Raw genomic sequence first — 23,387 nt, 5'->3', positions numbered from 1 at the left:
AATGGAATCGGTGATCTATGGACTGAGCCCTCTGAAACCATGAGCCCCCAAATAAACTTTTCCTCTTCTAAAATTGTTCTCGCCAGGTCCTTTAGTTACATCAGCGAAAAAGCTGACTAAATCATTCCCTAAATAAAAGCTTATTATCCAGTTTAGTTGCAGCAAAACAGCAGTATCACCAACTTGATCCACAGCAGTCATTTCTACAGAAGCATATTTGTTCTATTTTTGTTTTTAAATCATGTTTGAGATTAACGCATAGGGTAATTATTCAGGAAAAAAAAAACATTTCTGTGAGTCTTTACCTTAGGGAGCTTGAAAATTTTGAATCAGCATAATAAAGAAGAAAAATTGATAATATTTCCAGTCATTCCCACTACTGTCATAAAACTCATTAACCTTAAAAGCAAGTAATGGTATTTGTGCAATGTTTTCTTTTAATTTTTAGCTTTGCCCAAGTGGAAATGTAGTCTCAGAAAAGGCTCTTTAAAATCCAGGAAGTTGTTCGTATCCTGAAGAATTGACTAATAGGAGTAGGTCAATTGTTACATAGATAATTCTCATAGACCTTCTAAAAGAAACTTCATTTTGAAGATAGAAGCTTAATGATGTGGGAGCTATATACAGAAAAGTATACAAAGAGAAAACAAAATAAAAACAAAATGCTGACACCTAACATACTTGCACATTTCTTCACTGAAAAATCATGCCTTCGAAAGCCATGAAATTCAGATTTTTTATCACACTATTTTAAATAGAATTATCATAATTTTAATCTATTATGTTTAAGTTAGTACCTGTGTTATGAGCAGGCACAAAATTATTACTCTGTAGCTTTCCTCCCTAATAATGAAGTATAACTAAAAGGTTCTCTTAAGCTTTATAATAATATATCAATATTTAGATTGCATTATTCAGATTATAAGGATCTTAAGGCACTGTAGAACCACTTCTGACAATGCTATGGTGGGCTAAAGGAAATGTTTAGATCTATAAAAATTAGATTACTACAAGAAATAACTATATCATCAAGTAAGTGAAGTAAATAGTTATATATGTCTAATATGATTTCCAAGAACAGAAACAGTGAGACTCTACTAGTTTTATAATACTGTCTATCAGAAACATATCCTGGTTCTTCCAAATTATTATTTTGCATTATTCCATTCACAAAGTATAAACTACAGAAGTCAAAATAATTTCTTCCTAAAATTAGAATTAAATGCTTCAGTATCATAGTTTACCAAAGAAGACATGAAATAACCCAGTTAAACCAGTCATCATTTGCTACCACTCAGTAACATGAAACACAAAAGTCCTCCAAATGGGTAAGAACTTTATCATCATCTCATGAGAAGAAATACATTTATCACAAGCTGTATAGTTTTATTACTTATAATAATTTGTTTGATTTATAGAACCATAGAAGGGTGATTTTAATTAATCTATTTTTCTCATAACATTCACTTGACCAAAAGACAATATTTTTGAAAGACAAATTTACAAATAGAAAATTAAAAGGCTTAAATAAGAAAAGTATCTTAGGTACCTCCTCTTCAGAAAAGGTTAGGGATAAATAGACATTAGCTTAATACACATTAAGCTTAATACATTAAAAAGCAAGCAAAAGAGCACTAGTTCAAAAGAGCTGACTGAATCACAAAGTTCTTTTTTGTTTTCCAAAGTGCCTTTGAAATGGGAAAAGAAATATTTTCAATACAAAAAAAAAAAAAAGGCAATATGAGGCCTAGAAAACAAGAAATGGGAAGAAATGGGACAAGAAGCAAACCAGAAAGTTTATAAAGAAATCCTGGAAGACTGAAAAACAGGTAAGATCACATATAAAGAAAAATCATAGTAGTCCCAAACACAGGGTGGCGGGGGTGTTTCAGGAAAAACACCAGGAAGGTACTCATGTATCCGACTCCAGCTGGTAAATCCTAAAATGTAAGTAAAGAATGAAAGAAGAGAACCAGTGGATCCCATTTTGGAACCCAGAAAATGAGGGAGCAGGTTATCTATGACAAGGAGAAAAATTAAAGTAGACTCTGAAGATCTCAAGCCTGCCCCTGTCTTCTTGCTTTGGAAGATGTGTCTACTGACAAACCTATTCATAGGCCACTGACAATGGTATTAAGTCACTGAAGTAAGTCTACCAAACTGCTGGAGAAAGCCAGGAGCATTACTTATATTAATCAACTTAGTCCTCACAAATATAAAACAACACCAAGGATCATCAGACATTTTGAAAACATTCAGTATCATGGAGGGAAAAAAACAACTAAAAGAATCAAGATGAACTGGTAACAATTGTCTCTAGAAGAATAAAAAAGAAAGAAGCTTGTGTGATGGGACACACCTATAATCCCACCTACTAGGGAGGCTGAGATAGGAGATTTCCAAGTTCAAGGTGGCAGTTTAATGAGAGGACTTAGTCTCAAAAAATAATAGTGCTCCTGGGTTATTACAATTCTTAGTACTTAAAAAAATAATAAAATACTAATTAGAATCTTTAAAGTTATTCAAAATGATATCACATTCATTTTAAAAAGTGGATTGCTATAAAAAGAATACAAGAAAGAATTCTTGGAAATTATAAAAAAATCACCAATGTATATAATTGAGATGGACTGAGTAACAGAATGATCATTGCTGAAAACCAACATAGTGATTTGGAAAATAAGCTGTGGAAATAACTACAGAATGTACAGCAAAAAAAGACAAGGCAAAATAAATAAATAAATAAATAATGGCTAAAATGTTAAGAGACATAAAGGATAGACTCAAAGGTCCAACATCTTTATAATAGGAGTTCTAGAAGTAGAGAAGAAAATGGAGGAAGTGAAGGGAAAGTGAGGAAGAAGAGTCGGTCCAAGAAATGAAACACCAAGCAGATAGACACACAGAGTTTATTTGTCAAAGATGACAAATAAAGGCCATCTCTCTATAGGAGAGAGGCAAAATAGGCTTGGGTACTGGAATTTTTATAAGGCAGGCTCAGGAATCCGAACTGGGCAGGTCCTAATGCATGGTTAAGGGTTGGGTTGGTATGAGGGAGTGGTGAGCCTTTCTATGAACTGCCCTTGGGTGGGAAAGCGAAACTTTTTCCTTAAAATGGCAGCTGTCACTTGAGATGGCCATCAGATGCTAAGCAAGGACCTCATAGGAAGAAAATAATCTGTTGAATATAACATTACAACAAAAGGCAGTTTTCAAATAAGTTACTAGTTCACTGAGTTCCTAAGAATTTTCAGAACACCAATAATATACAGAAAATCCTAAAAACTTTGAGAGCCAAAAATGAACACTAAAAAAACCTAAAACCCCCAAACAACAACGAAAGAAAACCAAGACAACAGGCTATCTACAATAAATAGAATGAAAAAGAAGAAGAGCAGAAAATCTGACTGTGAGTATGCAGGAATGTAGAAGTGTAGGCACTGAGGTTAAGTCTCAGCAGAGAGTTCTGTAGTTCTCTCATGTTGGCTCAACTAAATTTCAAGGAACTAGTAGTGATAACTAACAATGAGAATAAAAGCAACTGTTTAACAGAGAAGAACTTACAACATTTACCATCCATGCATACCATATACACAAATTACTCCAGGCAATATTCCAGCAAAATGGAAAAAAAAAAAAAAGAGGAAGATGAGATTTAAAAACAAGATGTTAAAGCTTAGAGGAAATAAAGTGTTACAACAATAATGAAAAGAGAATCCACTGGAACTTGAGTTTTGGGACATTCCCCTTTGAATGACAGACTGACATACAATTATGGTTCTTTTTTTTTTTTTTAAGTAACCTCATTTGGTTAAAAATAATTAATATTTACAAAATCAAAATACTGTAAATGCTGTATTTAGGAATTTTGACATTTGGTATTCATTAATGTGAAGAGAAACCATGCATATATCTCATTTTTTCAGTTTCCCTGGAGTGATTAATTTTTAAATAATTGCTTTTAAGAAAATGTATCTTCACTGAGGTATAATTATTATGATGATGATGATTAAGATATTCTATGATGTTTTACTATAAACTATAAGAGTGGAACTTTGTGAAAAAGGAGGAGAAGCCAGATTTGTTAAAAGCTAAATTTCTTACCTAGAATCCCCAAAAACAGAAGAAAAGGGACTTGCACACCATTTTTTTTCTCCTTAAAAAAATGCAAGTTGCAGGGCAGGTATACACTTCAATCTACCCTATCTTACCTATGAGCTTTCTATTGAGCAGTAAGAATTTTTTTTCATTTTCTTGTTCTCTCTTCCTTTACAATTAAATAATTCCTGAAATTCTCTCCATTGGTAAACATGGGAAGATATAACTAAAGTCCATTTAGAGAACTACGTCATTATTTTTATTACCATTACTCTCTCTTGAATCATCAACATCTAACACCATTCCCTCGTTTCATGACTTCTAACTCTGGGTCACTATAGACTAAACTCTATGTCACAGGCATAGTAATAATCAAAATGCAAATCACGCTGTGCTCAAAATCTCACAGACTTTCTGTTCATAAGAGTAAAATTTGAGGGTTTCATAGTCCATTAGGCCATAAGGATTTGGGCCCAATCTACTATTCTTCCTTTCATAGACTCCATGAAGTTAACCATTGTTATGATTTGGATATTAATTGAAGGCTTGGTTCCTGATGCAGTAATTTCAATGGAGGGACTTTGGGGAAGTGATTGGATCATGAGGTCTCTGATGTCATCAGTGGATAAATCCATTGATAGCTGAATGACTACAGGGAGGTAGTGGAAACTACAGGCAGGTATGGCATGTTTGCCTCCAAACTATAAGTTTTCAATGTTTACATAATATTATAAAATTGGAAAAATAACATCCTAATACTCTTTCTACAGAAGTCCCTTTATGTATAAAACATACTTACGATATTAAAACAATTAACAGTATTGCTTTTTAAAATGATAATCACTTTGAAATATATAGAAAACCAATACAACCTATGACATACATGACACAGTTCACTGGGTACATGCCCATTGAGACCATATCTTGTCCCCAGTCACCTTCCTTTCTTTGTGTGCTTTCTGGCTGCCATGAACTGAGCAGATTCCCCTGCCAAACTATTCACCATGATGATTCTGCCATGGAGCCAGCCAATCAGGGACTGAAACCTCTGAAACCATGAGCCAAAATAAATCTTCCCTTCTCTAAGTTGTTTGCTCAGGTATTTGTTACAGTGATGAAAAACTAACCAAAAAGCCTTGTTGCTAAGCTCATTTCCATCTCAGGACTTCTGTAATGTTCCCACTAACCAAAAAGCTCTTTCTTCAGATGCTTGCATAGCCTGCTTCCATGTCTTCTCAGGCTTGCCTGGCCCATCTAATGAAAGATTCTTCTGTTGTTATTCTTTAACTTCTTACCCTAATTTAGTTTTCCTTAAAAACACTTAACAGGGCTGGGGATGTAGCTCAGCGGTAGACTGCTTGCCTATCTTGTATGAGGCCCAAGGTTCAATTCCTAGTATAGGAGGGGGGAAAAATGCACTTAACAGCTGGGTATAGTGGCACACGCCTATAATCCCAGCTACTCTGGAAACTGAGGCAGAAGGATTACAAATTGAAGGCCAGCTTGATAACTTAGTGAGACCGCAATTCAAAATAAAAAATTTAAAGATGCTGGGAATGTAGTTCCATGGTAGAATGCTCTTGGATTCAATCCCCAGTACTCTGGGGAAAATTTTTAACTAATTATAAACACTTAACACTTCTAGATATTATGTATCCTACTTCATTTGTTTATGATTTATCTCTAATAAAATATAAAACATAAGTGCCTAGAGGAAAATGTCTTTGGTCCATGATTGTATCCCGTGGCCTACAATGTCTAGCATGTGGTAGGTGCTCAATGAATATTTACTTAATAAATGCTGAATACCCTAGCAATACTTTACCAAACAAAATATAAATAGGAACAAAAAATAGACATACACTCACTTTAATCACACACATACATTTATAGAATTCCAAAATCTCTTAAAAGTTGAACCTGGGTTTAATTATTTGTCAGTATGTCATCCTTTGGAAAGGCTCATTGTTCTTGGCTAACTAAGCCCCAAAAGCCTGTGATGTCTTTGCTAAAACAAGTCATTCATTCTCAAATTGCTGCAAGACAAACTGATCTATTCTAGTTCTGCATAAATTTCTCAGAACTCAATGTTTATTTTTCAGGGCTTCAATGAGTCTTATTTGAATTGCCTTCATTGGTCACAAACCTCAGTTCATAGTGTGGCTTTTTAGATAACTATTATCATCCATTCCTCCCTTATATTCAGCTCATCAGAGTCTCTGATGCTGGTAGATGAATGGATAAGCCCTACAGGACTTCAGGGTGGAATCTTGTAATTTTGTATTTGAGATGGGTCAGGTACAGTGGTATAAGGAGAGGAGTTCCAAACTTCAAGATGAAATAAACTCCTGAGTAAGCTACATCGAGGCAGGACTGTGTCTGTTTTGTTTCATCCCTCTCCCTTGCTCCTGTTACAGGGTCTGGTGTACAGTAGACACTCACTAAATGTTTATTGAATAAATGAATAGTAGTTAGAAAGGGAAAATAAGTTAGCCCAAAATTAATGTAATACTACTGGCTGGAGCATAAAAATTCGTTGTGAAGTCACATTTAACTTACAGAAGATGAAACCTTCCTTGCAGTGTCTGTGATTGCTTGTTCTAGAGGTTTCCAGATCTGAAATGCATAGCGACCTAAATGGTAAAAGGAAGAAACAGCAAATATAATTTTCTATAATCAATGTCAATCAATACCTTCAAGGTAACTAGCATGTTGTTTATTGATAGTTTACTATTTTCAATAAATATTTCAAAATTTATAAAAACAAACAAAAAAACCAAACCCATGTTTTCTCAAATTTCTAATTTACTGAGGACAGAATTTCATTTTGATATCATTATCACAGCCAATAAATTTATCAAGTTGTAATTTATGACTATAGAAGTTTTCAATGTTTACATAATATCATATTGTAAAATTGGAAAAATAACATCCTCGTACTCTTTCTACAGAAGTCTCTTTATGTATAAAACATACTTATAATATTAAAATGATTAACAGTATTGCTTTTTACAATGATAATCACTTTGAAATATATAGAAAACCAATACAACTTATGATATACATGACATAGTGATTTTTTAATGAAGTTATCTCTAAACTAAAAAAAGCAATAATGCATGAAACATTTAACAAGGATGTTAATTATTGGTTTATTACTGAAGATGGATACTCTCTCTAAAAACTTATTTCAGGTTTGCCTTTTGCCGACATACAAATATTCAAACTTCCCCAGTTTTGAAAACCAAGAATCTATAATAAAACAGGTCCTAAACTGTTCTGAGGATATCAAACAAGTATAAAATATCATCTAACTAATTTACCTTTTGTATCCTATTGAGAACATGTGGCTTCTACTAGTGTGTCTTTCTTTAAAGGTCTTGCCAGAAAACAGTATATGACACTGTGAACTTAAATTCTAATTCTAACCATAAGCTTATTTGCAAATCAAGAGTTCCACTGGAAAACCTCAACTACCTAGATCTTTCAGAAGAACTTATCATTTGATTACACAATAGTATAAACTGTAGTTTTTAAATTACCGCAAAATTCTTCAAAACCACAATCAGGCACAGTGACTGAATTCCTTTCTCAGTGAAAAAGCAGATAAAAGCTTTAAGAAGTGGAATCTGAAGTTTTCCTTTAACCATAAACTAGATGAGCTATCCCCCCATCAAATTGAAGTGTATATTCTCCTAAATTGTACTGTTTAGTTTATTTGGCTCTGGAAGAGATCTGTTGTTCTAATTAGCAATAGCATAATCTGCACATCAATTCTCATCAATATTTTTAAAGAAGACATGGAAAAAGTGCATCTTTTTTTTTTTTTTTTTGTATTGAACCCAGGGCCTTGTGCATGTGAGGCAAGCATTCTACCAAGTGAGCTGTATCCCCAGCCCCAAAGTGCATCTTTTTCTAATTTAAAATGAAAATCTTACATTTTAATTCATAATGACTATGCCTATTCTACTAAAATACTTCTAAAATAGTTTTATGCTTATGGACAAGTTTGTCAGAATTCCTTTTAAGATATGATTCTCCTCTAGAAAAACCCCAGAATAGTTCACTTTAGTTATTAGTTCATTTTAGTATATAATTGGCACAAGGCTGTGCTGCCAAAAAAGATCAAGAGGATCTGAACTACTGAACTTTTTTTTTTTCCTCCACTGCAGTACTGGGAATTGAACCCATAGTGTCGTCACACTTCTTGGACAAGAGCTCTACCACTGAATTACATCCCTGGCCCCAATGAATGTCTAGTTTTTAAAGTTCTATTTGTTAACTGAGAATTGTATGAAATTAAGCACCATGTAAAATAAAATAGAATCTTATTTGTCATTTTTCTATTGGAATTTAACTCCATTTAAACACAGTGGAATAGTTTTACCTAAAAACATCCAATTAACAAGATCAAATCCATACAATTAGAAACAAAACAGTAAATATCAACATGGAAATACTCTTAGATTAACATTTAATTAGGGAATAGCTATGCAATTTAAAACTCTAAGTTAGTGATTAAATTAGCAATTTTACTTTTAATATTCATAACTTTTTTCTAAAAAGATAATTTTGACAGTGAAAGAAATTCTCCTGAGTTTTATTAAAGAAATTATACCAATATGCTAAAAGATGAAGTAATAAATCAGTGAATAACTGTGTTCATCAGAAGTAACTGACAGCTTAAGAGTATAGAGCCATCTGCAAGAAAAAGTGAGCATGGGAATACAAAGGAATTCCCTATCACTGAGATCCTTAGATTGCACTGAGACAGGAATTCAGGGCACAGAGAACAAGAACACTGAGGCATAAAGGAAATGCCTATGAGCCTTGGCTGATGGAAAAGCAACAAAACTGCAAGATACCTAAAAAGGGCACTGGAAAGAACCAAGAAGCAGGCTTAAAACATGCAAGGGCACTTTAGAGCACAAAAATGTAATTCTATTCTGACTCTACCTTAGTCTAGCCCCCTAGCTACTTTATAAATATTAGAACCCTAGAGCAAGATTTGACTCACTATCTCACTGTAAAATCTGACTACACTCCCTCTTTGTTTTTGCTTTCCAATAAAGCTCTCCCTTCTTGTTCTACAAGCTGACTCTTCCTTAAATTCTTTTCTGCAATGGAGTCAAAAATGTGGAAGGTTTGAGGTCTCCTCTGCATCTGGAGAAATCTCCGACTCCATACAGTGATAGCATCATATCAAAGATTTCTTGTTAGTAATTATACACTATAGCTCAATTTAAAGAAAAAGAAAAAAAAAAAAAAGCCAAGAACACCAGCTATTACTGGGACTAGCATTCCTAGCACATACATCATCAATTTTCTTCACTACAGTTTACCTAGATTTTGTTTTACTGACTAATGTTTAGCAACTATAGATGGTGAAAAGAATGAGAATGTATAATGTTTGAAGACCAAAAATGTCAGAATACAAGGGTCCTACTCATCAATCAAAGTAGCAGCTAATTGAAAATCCTGTTCCTACAACAAATATTGACATATATTCTTCATTTATCTTACCTGCAAATGCAAGAGCTGCAACACCCAGTCCTACAGCTATCAAACTTCTTGCCTGTGGAGGAAGAAATATGATAACTTGTAGAATTACATACTGTGAGAAACACACTCACCTGTCTAAAGCCAAGGAATGAACTGAGAAGGTACAGAGAAAGTGAGGCTTTCGTGACAGTCTTGCAAGATCAGGTGTCTGGTGCTCAGGCACACCCAGAGCAGTTATAATTAGCACTATTCCCTCCAGGGCAAGGTCCCTCCTCTGGTTCCTCATTGGTTGAGTACTAGGGGGTATACAATCTTCCCAAAAGTCACTTAGGTTTTACTGTTGTTTAAAGAAATATGCCTTTAGTTGTTTCCCTCTCCTTTTATATTCTTGTGGCACAAAAGTCTTCTGGGATTAAGTGCCTTCATAGGCAGTTGGTCAGGTTGTCCCTTCCCTCTCACCTCCTGTTTGTTAAGGAGCTGTAAATTTTTCACACTCCAGTGTTACCTAGTTTAATTTTCCACTCTGCTCTCCCTTCCTGCTTCTTCTTTTTCTTCTGCTTCTTTTTTTTTTTTTATACATTCCAATTTCACATTTAAGGCTAAATAATGAATTCTGAAAATGGTCAATTAGACTTTCTGTCACCATACTAAGTTTTAAAAGAAAATCAATCATCTTAAATAATGAGGATAATTACATTAAATACTAGATTTTCTTCACACTCTACTGTGAAGAACAGAACTTAAAATCTACAGTGTCTAAGGAATTATATCTGCTGCTTGCTTTATTATCTAATTTTTGGTGAACTAAAATAATTCTATACTTTAATTTTCATATATTTGAATTCATTCTAACCAAGAGCTTTTACATTACCAACAGACTATTCTTAATAGTGGGTTTAATACATATATATATCTTCCATAAGGACAAAAGGTGCATATTTCCTACTCAATATTTTATATTTGCAATGCTCAAATGCATTTGCTGTTTTTAGAGTTTTAATAAAACCTTTAGTGCATCTTTGGAAAGAAGTTGAACTTCAAAATTTAGTAAAAATCTTAATTTAAAAATTAGTCAGGGGGGTTGGGGTTGTGGCTCAGCAGTAGAGTGCTCGCCTAGCACATGTGAGGCCCTGTGTTCAAACCTCAGCACCAAGTAAAAATACATTAATAATTTAAAAAAAAGTAGTTTCCTACTTTTCTGGACTGGTAAAATTTTTAAACAATAAGAACCAGGTTCAGAATGTCACAATCTAAAATATCATAAGCTAATTCTGATTTAAAAACCTTCAGTCACAACATGTGGCAGAAATAAATTGTTGTCCTCAATATCCATTCATAAAACCAGGAATTTCTATTTTTAGTTGGACATGCATTTCAAGCCTCCCTTGGCAGTCTGATGCCTATGGTAACTAAGTGTTGGTCTGTAGTACCTAAGCAAAGCTGTGTGTACAACTGTTCGGAAGTCCTAGGAGAGGGAGGGAGAAAATGTCTTTGCTGAATGGAACACACACATTTTACCTGGAGCAGCCTTCTGGACAGAGAAGGAAAAACAATGAGAGGAAAAGAGACTATTTCCTACCCCAACACAGAGTTGTCTTAGCACCCCTGGACTGCCTCTATTTACATGAGATAAAATAAAAGCTTTATCTTCCTGAAGTATTTTCAGTACTTAGGTACTTGCAGCCAAAGCAAATTCTGACTGATACAGAATTAAGAAAGTGAAATCACAGCACATTTTTTTCTAACTTGTGGTGAGACAAATTTCATAAGCTTCAACAAAGATTCTTTTAAAAGCTTGAATAATCTCACTAGAGAACAGAATGGATATACTTCACACTGGTGCAGACATTGTTAAGAAAGAGGCTGAGACTCTAGATGTCAAAACCTAAAAGCCCTCCAGCCCTTAGTCTTCGAGTTCTGTAATGAAATACACATCAGTCTTAGGAAATCAAAGCCCAGACGTTCCAGGGATGACTCTATAATGAGAAACATCAGGTCAGAGAGGGCAGCTGCATAAATGTGCTCTAACTTTAATATCCAATAATTGTCTCTGAGAAATCTAGAGCTCTTGGTAGGCTGATGAAGGGTCTAAAAGTGCCTGCTCCTTTGGCAGTTGCCTTTTGTAAGGTTACATCTATTCCATCCCCTGCCTTTAACTAGGCATTCTAAATTCTAAGGTGAAACTTAAATGATTAGGATATTAACTAGTAAATAATCTCTCTCCAGATTCATAGTGTTATGTAGTAACTAGCAATGAGCAGTGAAATGTATGGCAAAGTCACTGTAGGGTCTTCTTTAAACTCAATGTGGATGAAAAAACAAAGGGTAGTAGTTAATTTGTAGAAAACAAACAGAAGCAAAGGAGCTAATGGGAAAATATGTCAAAAGGAAAGAATTAATGAGACTAACTCTTAACAGGGTCCATTGAGGTTAGTGTGAAGTTACGAATTATGGCTGTGCATGTCTCCATTTGTCTGAAGGAAGATTCTTTTAGTAGCACAGGCGCACTAAGATAACTTCTGACTGGCTATTGACCCCAATGCCCACATTAACAGAGGATTGTCTTATAGATGAAGCCACCCCTAAATAGAATGGCTACCATGACAATTACTGAGAGGATCAACTAAGGTCAAAAACTCCACTTACTGCCCACATGAAGGAGGAGTTGAACAACTGATTGGCAAAGAATAGAGAAGGTGGTCCCAGTTCTCTTGGTAAACATCAATCAGTCATGAATTTGAAGACAGCTTTGTCTCCTTTGTCATTTCTCTGCTTGGAAACTGCCTACTCTCTCTCTTGAGAATGCTCTCTGCTTAAGCCTCACTTTGTTTTTACTTTACTTTCACTTAAGATCTCTTGCATAGCTTTTGGTGTCTGACTTTTAAAATTTCTTTCATCAGAACACAAGAACCAAGATTTGGAATTTCAGGTCCCAGCTTTCCTGTGACAATAAAACCTAGAACATTTGGTGACCTTGAGATAATATTAGATGGTGTAAGGCCCCTCCTTATACTTAGGTCCTGTGCACCAATTAACACAAAGCATATAAACTGCTGTGTGGTTTACCTTACAGAAAAAGAATGTCTGTCTAAAGAACTAGAGTGCCACAATCTGGCTGGGCACAAAATCCCTGAGCCACCACACAAGCCTTGTAGATTCAAACAGCAACCCTTTATTCCCGAACTCTCACCGACACTCTACACACACTACCTGGGAATACACTCCCTCCACCAGGCTCTGCGTACCAATTCTCTCAGAACCCCACTCAATGGGAACTCCAAAGGAGTGGGCACCTGAGACAGCAGGATACGCCCTAATCCTGGAGCCACCCTATTCCCAGCAGGATCCACCCTAAACCCGGAGCCACCCTGATCCCTGAGCAGGGTCACCTTTCAAACCAAAATGCCATGCGTCATTCCTACTTGTCTATGGCTCTCAGCACTAGAGCATTCACTTAGCATGCTAGAGGCACTGGGTTCAGTTCCCAGTGCCACCAAAAACCAAAACAAAACAAACTAGCCCCTCGTCAACTGATCTCACAGAATGACAGAGGTCATTTACAACTCAGAACAATGGGCACATATCCAAATATACATACAGAATTCCTCCAAATTAAAAAGACAGACAACACACAAGAAATGTGGACAAAAGACTAAGCCAAGGATTTCATTTTCATTTTAGACATCTAGCTCAGTGTTGGAGCTTGCCTAGCACACCTGAGGCTCATAAGAAAAGGTGTTCAGCTTCAAAAGCAACCAGAGAATACTAGCAAAAACAATAAAAATGATGTAAAAATATAAATATTGGGATGTGAACATCTGTGCTCTATGTGGAACTTATTTTTGTCCATTGATTCATACCAAGCACCTAGCAATGGTAATTATACCACCTAAGGCTATTGTAAGGATAAAATGTAAGAATACACACAATGGGCTTAACACATGTAGCCTGCACATGTTAGCAGATGTCAGCTGTTTTTAACATTATCAGTAAAAATGAACTAAAGGACACATGAGGTAAGGCACTGAAGATAGCAGGAAACAGTTTTATTTAGCTGCAGCCAGGTTCAGAGGGCACAGCTTTTGCTATAATCAATCAATCCCCTGAACCTCAAGTTAAGGTAATTTCAGAATTTTACACCCAACATGTAAGGGAAGGGGCGCAGAAGTTCACATAAAAACAGCTTTTTCTTTCACTATTCTGGGCAAGTTAACCCTTCAAGGTCAACACCTGAGAAGGGGAGAGCTTCTTCTCCCCTTTCTTCCCTCCCCCTGCCAGGTGTGACCATGGAGCCCAATTGGTAACTTCTCTTATCTTAGAAATGTAGACATCTCTATGAAGCTCAAGACCAGAGGCCTTGTTTTACACATTTTTCACAAACTACTATACTGGATAAATGTTTGTAAAAAACTAGTAAGGGCGTGTCCAGCACCTGGAGTGCTGATTTCTTCCTGGCCAGTGGCCGAGTAAGATAGGGCAACACAAAAATTGGAAGTTTATCTACACTGAACTCTTCTGTAGAGACTCTTCTGCTGACAGTTCTAAAATCAGCCATGGTGAAGATGTTTGGAGAAGTGCAATTAAGATTTTCTGTGGAGAAAGGGGGTGTCACTACAGTACTTTTGAACATAAGTGGTATAACAAGTACAACAATGATCTATAATACTTAAATTTGAGTACAAGAAGATTCAGAGATTTTTTTTTTTTTTAATTAACTGACTTGATTTGTGACAAAAGTAGCATTGCAAGCCAGAAACAAAGTATCTTTTTTCCCCTTAATAAATAATATTTGGTCAGCTGACTATCAAAATGGAAAATATTAATATTAACCTTTCTCACAATATACAAAAGTCAATCCCAGGTAACTGTAGCTCAAAATGTAGATGATAAAATAACAAAATTTCTAGAAGATACCAAAGAAACTATTTTCATGACTTAAGTGTAAATGTTTTTTCTTTTTATCCCAATTTTTTATTAATGCAACATAATTACACATAATAATGGGATTCATTGTTACATATCCATGCATGCACATGATGTAACAACATCATTTGGTCAATGTCATTTCCCAATATTTCCTCTTTCCTCTCCTTATAATCAAAAGCTTAGTCCTTGGTTCCTGATGCCAAACCAATAATGAGGAAACAGTTTTAAGAAAAAGGAAAAATAAGTTTTATTGCTTTGCTAGCAAAGGAGAAACAAGAGACTCCAGTCCTAGAAGCCGTGATTCTGCCCACGGGTAGAACAGAGGGTTTTTAGGGGTTTTTTGTTTGTTTGTTTTGGTACCAGGGATCGAACTCAGGGTGTACTTTTTATTTAGAGATAGGGTCGCACTGACTTGCTTAGCCCCTTGCCATTGCTGAGGCTGGTTTTGAACTCATGATCCTCCTGCTTCAGCCTCCAGAGCCACTGGGATTACAGGAGAGCATGACACAGGGTGGGTTTTTGGTTTTTTAAAGAGGTAATTCAATTCAAGTGACAAATTGGGAGATTTCTGAGATACTCGTTACCATCTCTGAAGTCTAATTACTTCATTCCTGTGGTAGCTATGTTCTCAAGGACAGATAACTTGTCCTAGGATGGGGAAGAAAGGTAATCAATCCTATTTCCCCTGAGATTAAGGAGGGGGAGAGATCAGGGAGAAGGGAGAGAAAAATAGAAAACAAACATGTCTTTTTAAAAAATAAGTTGTAGTGGCAGAGGATCCAGGGCTAAATTCAAAGCATAAAGTACACCACTGACTTCTGCCAACAGTGTACAACTGTTCCTTCCTTTTCCCCATATACTCTACAACATTTATTATTGTTGTTTGTATTCTTGATGGCTGCCATTTTAACTGGAATGAAATAAAATCTCAGCATAGATTGATTTGCATTTCCCTAAATGCTAAAGATGTTAAACACTTTTTCTTTTCTTTTTGCCTTTCACATTTCTTCTTTTGAGAAGTGCCTGTTGAGTTAATTTGCCCATTTATTCATTGGGATATTTGTTTGGTAGTAAGTTTTTTTAGATCTTTATATATTTATTCTGGATATTACTACTGTATCAAAAGAGTAACTAGCCAAGGTTTTCTATATAGATTGTCTATAGGTTCTCAGAGAAGATTGTTTGAGGCAAGCTCTAGAAAATGAATTTTCCTAGGCTAAATACCCCAATTTCTCACATTCTGAAAAATGCATATTATTAAAATGTAAAATCTTGAAAAAGTTGAGTTATTCTTACTTCAAATTTTATAGAATAATAATTATTGTACCATTTTATTAATTCAACTATTCAAATATTCAAAATATATGAGACAAATAATTGTCTGTACAATTTCAGAGATTTTGATTTCAAGGATTAGAGGTATTTGTATTTTAAAAAATTAAACCATTATGCATTTGCTCATTTTCATTTTATTCTAACAATATGTAAAGCTAAGTTATATTTAACAATAAAAATTCAACTTAATTCAAGTAAGTTTTGAGTACTCTGTTGATAAGCTCCTATTTAATTCCCCAAGGTCCACTCTCCATCCTCTGCTTAGCTTTGTACTTCTCTTTGCTCTTATCTCTAAAGACTATTATCTAGTACTTACTTGCCCTCTAGCTTCTGACTGTTTCACCAGCAGGAGAAACAAAGGAGAGAGAAATAACCACACCAGGTAGTCAAAGTGTTTTTTCCCCCTGCTTTTGTTTCCTCTTTGGCCATAGTTCCCATTGAGTGACCCCTCCACACCTACAATTCTTAATGAGTTCTAGGACACCAGTCCTATCCTTACCCCTTCAACTGATGGATAACTGTTCCAAACCCTTGCTTCTCCTTAGGTGATACATTATTCTTTATTGGGTACCTTCAACCATGCCCACACGGCTGCAAATAGTTCCTCCATTAAACTATCTTCAAAGAGCCATCCATCCATTACTGCAAGGACCTTCACATATAAATGTTATTACCTGCCAGTTACTACATTATATATCAAAGATGTTGCATGGAAAAAGGCAAATTTGGCCCTAGGGCCTGCATCAAATGAGTCCTATGAGGGTCCTTAAACATCCAATGTTTATGCTATTATCTCTCACAGATCTTTATTCTTATCCTTACTATAATACTTATAATATTTTATCTTCTTAGAATAAAATATAATTTTGTATTTATTATACTAAATTATAGTTAGATGTGTTCTGTCTCCTTTAGCATTTCTAGGTATTAAATCTTAAAATCCAGTGAAATATATGGACCATTTTCCCAGGAACATACACACACCAACAGTCTTTTGATATATAATTTGAGGGCATTCATGGGTTTGCCTGAAGTCCTTCAATCCTCAAGCCCCAACATAAGAACTTCTGGCAGACTAGGAAAAAAAGACTCACTAAAGTCAAGGAGGTTGTCTCCTTTATCTTTGAGTTCCTATAAGCAAGCACATCAGCAGAACTGCTATATTTCATTTTCATTCATTCAACAATATAGTAAGAAAAAATAAGTTGATTAAAAATTAATAAAAGGTAACCTCTAACCTCTATTTTTAAAGACTAAATTTAGAGAAAAAAAAAACACAAAAGGCATTGTAACCTTTAAAAATAACAACAAAACAAAAGCAAATTGGAGCGGGTGTTGGGGAAATAGCTGGGGCAGAGCACTTGCCTAGCAACCTATGGCTTCAATCCTTAGCACCACATAAAAATAAACAAATAAAATAAAGGCATGCTGTCCATCTACAACTAAGAAAAAAATTTTTTTTTCTAAAAACAAATTAGGTAAATCACTGGAGTAAATAAGGATGTTCAATGAATAAATAAACAAAATTATAAAATCCAACCTTACTTATCCACACTAAAAGCACAAAGTATAGCATAGCTATGCAAAAATTCACTTTATTACAACTAAAATTCCTCATTGGACGAGACTTGAATTTAAAATTATCTCTTGAAATGTATTTTAATTAATTTACATTAGAACACAGTTTGTATTTTTAAGCATAAACAATTGATAGCAAACAAACAAAAATAAATTTAGAAGTTGAAGTTAACATGAAATTAAAAAAAAAATCACATAACCTACAACTAATTTTGTACTCTGAAATAAGAATAAAAGTTCTTTTTGTCAAGTTTTATATTGAAATATTAAGATGTTATATTATTAACAAGTTAAAACTTTAATTGGTCTAGAATAATTTGTTTCTTAGCAAAAAATATTTGTTACCTAATATTTTTTTCATTCTCTAAAAAGCCATTGGCATTTCTTTTTAGACACAAAACAGTGAGCTGAAAAACAATAACAGTTCCTCCCAAACCTCCACATAAGTGAATGATCCAGACAGGGAAAAGAAGCATTCTAATTTCAACTGTAGAAAATAGATAGTACAAGAGAAGGAGAGTAATTTGAAATCTGAGCAAGTAGCTCATGCAGAATCATACTTTATTTTGCCTTATTTAAAAAAAAAAACAAAATAAAATCTAAAATATAATGGGTTTTTTTTTGAACACTCATGGTTCATTTGGCATAAATATCAGAGAATTCTATGAACATGTTCCCTGTTTGACTACTATTGGAAAAAAAATTCACAAGTTCTTTATCACTATGCTATTTTTTTTATTTAAACTTCAGTATTGGTCCTCAGGCTAAGAAGATCTATTTTGTTTCTTTGATATACCCAACACATTCTCTGATCCAGTTGCAGGCAAGAAGATGTACTTCAATTTTTATTTTAAATGTTTTTTAAACAATGATGCTTTAAAACTAAATTGCCAGTAACAGAATGAGAAAAATGACATTGAAAAGACAATATAAAAGCAAAATGGTGAAGCAGGCATAGTGTTAGTACCACAAATACAGTCATTTTCTAACAACGAGGCAATAAACAGGTTAAGTGTCTAAAATTGTTCACGCGATTAGATACACATCATAGTTCATTTGAGAATTCAACAGAAATGGAGAAAAGTTGCTGTTTGTTTGACTCAGGAAAATTAGAATATGTGCTGAAAATATAAAAAAAAAATCAGGTAGTGTGATCTATAAAGAAAGGATGCCACATGAGGTTTTTGTTGTTGTTCCTGTTGTTTTTTTATACTGGGATTCAATCTAGATGCATTCAACACTGAGCTACATCCCCAGCACTTTTAATGCTTTGAGACAAGGCCTTGCTAAATTGCTGAGACTGGTCTCAAACTTGAACTTCTCTTCCCTCAGCCTCCCTAGTCCCTGGGTTTACAGATGAACCTCTTGGCAAGGATTTTTTTAATCCCCCCTTTAATATGCACAAGGCTAGTAATGCTTTAGTCCTTCAACTATATGTAATAACATAGTACCACAATTTGGATAAGTTATTAAACATGTTTATTTTGGTTCACAGTTCTGGCCCAAGAGCCAAGAGCCACATCTGATGATGACCTTCTTGCTTGCAGAACCCTGATGTGCACCAGAGCATCAAATGGCAAGGGACAGGCGGTGAGTTTGTGAGTGTGTTGAGTGTGTGTGTGTGTGTCCTGGTCTCTTCATCTTATAAAGCTACCAGTGTTCAAATCTGGGGCTCCACCCTGATGACTTGATCTAATCCTAACCACCTCCCAAAGACTCTACACTTACATGCCATAGTCAAATCTTTACCTTCTTAATACCTCACATTGGGGATTAAACATATTGAAGAGTTTCGGGGGAAGGGGACAACCCACATTCAAACCACAGTAGGCAAATTTTAGTTAAGAACATTTTCTCTGAAGATTGATGTATATGGTTCAAAAAACTAACAAACATTTTCTAGGCCTGCAGAAGATCTACATAAATTCTAAAGCTGGGGACCTAGTTCAGTGGTAGAGTACCTGGATAGCATGTTTGAGGGCCTGGGTTTGAGCCTCAAAACCACAACTATTACACAAAATTAGGTTAGCACCTCTTCCACTAGTAGCACAAGCTGATCTTTCTATAAACATGAGGTCATATATACTTGAAAAATAAATCATACAAATTTTCATAAAAAATTTATTTTATGGGCTGGGGATGTGGCTCAAGTGGTAGCATGCTTGCCTAGCATGCGTGAGGCAAGGGGTTCGATTCTCAGCACCACATAAAAATATTATGTCCATCTAAAACCAAAAAAATAAATATTTTAAAAAATTATTTTATGACTCATGAAGACTGGTGTTTGGAAAGTGATCTACATAAGAAAAACAAACCTAATCTTCTGCTTAAGCCAAATTTAAAAGTTCAGCTTTTAACAATATTCTCAGGACCACCATGGAAAAAAAAGATACTGTTTGTTCAAAGGCAATGTTATGTGATATTGGTCAACCGTATTTCAGTTTTTAAAATTCATGCCTTTAAATTATATTGGCCAAAAATGCCAAAAAGCAGAGTTTTCACCATATTTCCTCTAACCACACACAGTGCAGGAACATTTTGGGTTTTAAAATTTCCAGGCATATATAAAACAGCACTGCAGAAACCAAGAGATGCTAAATTCCCAATGAAATTATTGATTGATTTAAAAATGGTGGGAGAGCAGTCATAGAGAATTCATTTCCTAGACTGCTAAGCATGGCTAGTTAAAAGTCTTATATCCACACTAAAGAATATCATTACACAATGATGGTTTCGGAGGTTTGCTAGTCTTTCAAGACTGCTCAGTGTCATCTTCTTCATTCTTAATTAGTACTCTTTCCATTCCTTATGGATCTCTTAATTCTAAACTTTTATATTTTTCATAAGCCTTCATGGTTTTCATCCATGTAGCAAGCATGAATCTCCACCCCTCAATTTTCCACCACCTTACCTTTGAATGGGGGTGTGGGTGGCAGGATGGGAAAGAGAGGTATGCAACGGGAAGCCCACAAGGCCTCAAAGTTAATCAGGCTTGGGCTTGAATTTTAACTCAACATTTGTCAGTTGATGACCCTAAGCTATTCTGTCTGGACCCATTTCCTCATCTGTGAAATAAGGGTATGAATAACTGTATCATAAAATACTCAAAATGATTTGACACAAGGTTATGAAAAATGACATGACGCTGTGTGAATGTGGCAGATACTCCATTAGGTCTTTCTTTACTCTCACATCTTTATTCTTACTCTTCCTGTTCCTCTATTCCTCTCCTAGAAATTCTCATTCTTCAAAAACAACTTCAAGGTTTTCTCAGTGAAGTTTTCCCTGCTCAACTCCTCACCTAAGCAAAATTCTTCAGTGCCTCCTTTATACTCAGCAGATCTCTCTACTAGAATACATACATTGCAGCTTGCCTGTCTATTTTGAATCTCTTTCAGCAAGTGTGTTTTTGGATTTCCAAAATGCTTGCATGTCATATGTTTTCAAAAGCTTTATATAATGGATGAAAAGGATCTTAAGCAGCCTCCTGACCATCCAGATGTCCTTTTAGTTTGTATTATCTGTGCATGTAAGATAAAACAATTTTATGGGTGACTTAAATTGTATTTTGAAGTGGGAAAATACAATGAACAATATTTGTGTTATAGTTTGGATATGAAGTGTCCCCCAAAAACTCATGTGTGAGACAATACAAGAAGGTTCAGAGGAGAAATTATTGGATTGTGAGAGTCTTAACTCAATCAGTGAATTAATCTCCTGGCAGGGAATAACTGAGTGATAACTGAAGTGGTAGAGTGTGGCTGGAGGAAGTGGGAATTGGGGGTCTGCCTTTGGGGTATATATTTGTATCAGGCAAGTGGAGACTCTCTCTGCTTCTTGATCAGTATATGAGCTGCTTCCCTCTGCCACACTCTTCCTCCATGATATCTTCCCTCACCTTGAGCCTTGAGGAATAGAACCTGCTGTCTATGGATTGAGAGCTCTGAAACTGTGAGCCTTCAAATAAAATTTCCTCCCCTAGAACTGATCTGGTTAGATCTTTAAGTCAAAGAAGTGAAAAAGCTAAAACAATTAGTCAAAATATCCTGGACTGGGTGAATATATCCAAATGTTTCATGGAAGACAAAGCAAATGAAGTTAAGGGCTTTATGTCAATTTTCTTACAAAAGTGAAATGAACACAATCTACAGGTCATTCAGAAAAACAGAAAGGAATAACATTAAAAGGACTCTCAGTTTTTGATTAAAAATAGTAACCATTCAAAGGTCACCTCCCATCTCTGACTGATTATTTATTAGTTCATTAAAGAACTACTCAACAAGTGTTTATCATGTACCCATCATGATTCTAAGTCCTAGGGATGTATCAGACAAAATCCTTGTCCTTGCAAAGCTACCTTTTAGCATGAGAGACAGATAGTAAACAATAGAAATAAGGAAAAGAATATTTACATAATAATATGTGCCATAAGTTAAGATAATGCAGGTAAAGCAGTGGGTGTGTGTTTGTATACTGAAAGTGACAAATTTAGGTAGAATGACTAGGAAAAGCTAGAATGAAAAGTGAATATTTCCTCCCCAGCTGGTACTGGGAATTGAACCCAGGAGCAGTCTATCACTGAGCTAGTCTTCAGCACTTTTTATTTTTTGTTTTGAGATAGGGTCTCACTAAATTGCCAAGGCTAAACTTGAGATCCTCCTGCCTCAGCCTCCCAAGCACCTAGAATTACAGGTACCTACCTGTGTATCTGACAAAAGTGAATTTTGAAAAATAAACAAGAAAGAAGCCATGCCAACATCTGAAGAAAGATCACTATAGGCAAAGGGAACAAATTTGAAGAGGAGAGGGTGATGCCTCTAATGATTGCCAGTGTGTGGAGAGAAAAAGTTAGAGGGAAAGAGGAACAGAGAATGAGGTCAGAGAAGTCACATGGGAGTAGATCATGTGAGTCCTTACCAGTCAACATAAGGACTTCAGTTTTTCTCTTAGAGAAGATATCATTGTTTGGAGCAGAGATCTGAGATGATCTTAGATTCTAAGAATCACTCTAGTTGTCTGTTGAGAAAAAAATTGCTCAGGGTCAAAAGCTGAGACATGGAGATGAGTTAGATGTCTATAAAAATAATCAAAGAAAAAGGTACTGGTAACTTGGACCAGAGTGATTAGTGATGGAAATGAAAGTGGTGGGATTCTGGTGATGTGTATTGTGAAGGTACAAAAACAGGATTTTCTGAGACTGGATGTGGTGTATGAAGAGAATAGTGTAGGATGTCAAGATTACTGTCTTGAACAACTGGCAGAAGGAAATTGCCTTTTGCTGCCAGGAAAGACTAAATGGGCTCAGGTGGAAGAAGCTCTATTTGGGACATATTTTTCTAAAAACAGGTCATGATAAATATGATAAAGCCTAAACAAAGCAGTAAGGGAATTCATAACACCTGCAATGGGGGATGTCTCATCCACTAATGGAAAAGAAGAATGTGCAGAATATCTCAAAAATATTCTTTCTTTGTTATTTTGCAGTGACTCAATTCTCAAGGGTTAATCACAAGCAAATCACTTTCTGCTGAACTCAGTGTTTTATGTTGTCTTATTATTTGGTTCAATTTCCACAAAGAAAGCTCTTTGAATTTAAACAACAGCAGTAGAAGGGAGAAAAAAAGGGAACAAAAAATACTACTAGCAAAGCAGAATTTGAGAAAGATATGCATTATAATATCGATCAAAACAAGGAGGGGAAGAGGGCTGGGGTTGCAGCTCAGTAGTAGAGCACTTGCCTAGTATATAAAAGATCCTACGTTTGATATAAAGCACCTCAAAAATTAAAAAATAGTTAGGCACGGTGGCATAAACCTGTAATCCTAGCTATAAGGGAGGCTGAAGCAGGAGGATCACAAGTTTAAGGCAGCCTCAGCAATTTAACAAGTTCCTTTCTGAAAATATATGGAAAAAAGGGCTAAAGACGTGGCTCAGTATTAGTGTGTCCC

At 35.2% G+C, this 23,387-nt stretch overlaps 1 protein-coding gene across 1 annotated transcript in view; it reads right to left on the bottom strand.

Moving 5' to 3' along the window:
• Positions 1 to 23,387, bottom strand: part of Dnajc15 (DnaJ heat shock protein family (Hsp40) member C15) — a 61,235-nt gene that overhangs the window by 24,613 nt on the left and 13,235 nt on the right. The window contains exons 2-3 of the mRNA XM_076871902.1: positions 9,622 to 9,673; positions 6,658 to 6,731 (exon numbers count right to left, since the gene is read on the bottom strand). Of these exons, the coding sequence (XP_076728017.1) occupies positions 6,658 to 6,731; positions 9,622 to 9,673 (126 nt within the window). The remainder of the gene's footprint in view (positions 1 to 6,657; positions 6,732 to 9,621; positions 9,674 to 23,387) is intronic.

The sequence above is a fragment of the Callospermophilus lateralis genome, chromosome 12 (genome assembly GCF_048772815.1).
Source record: "Callospermophilus lateralis isolate mCalLat2 chromosome 12, mCalLat2.hap1, whole genome shotgun sequence".
Taxonomy (NCBI): Eukaryota; Metazoa; Chordata; class Mammalia; order Rodentia; family Sciuridae; genus Callospermophilus; species Callospermophilus lateralis.
The sequence above is the reverse complement of the archived record's forward strand: the minus strand, read 5'-3'. Positions and strand labels throughout refer to the sequence as shown.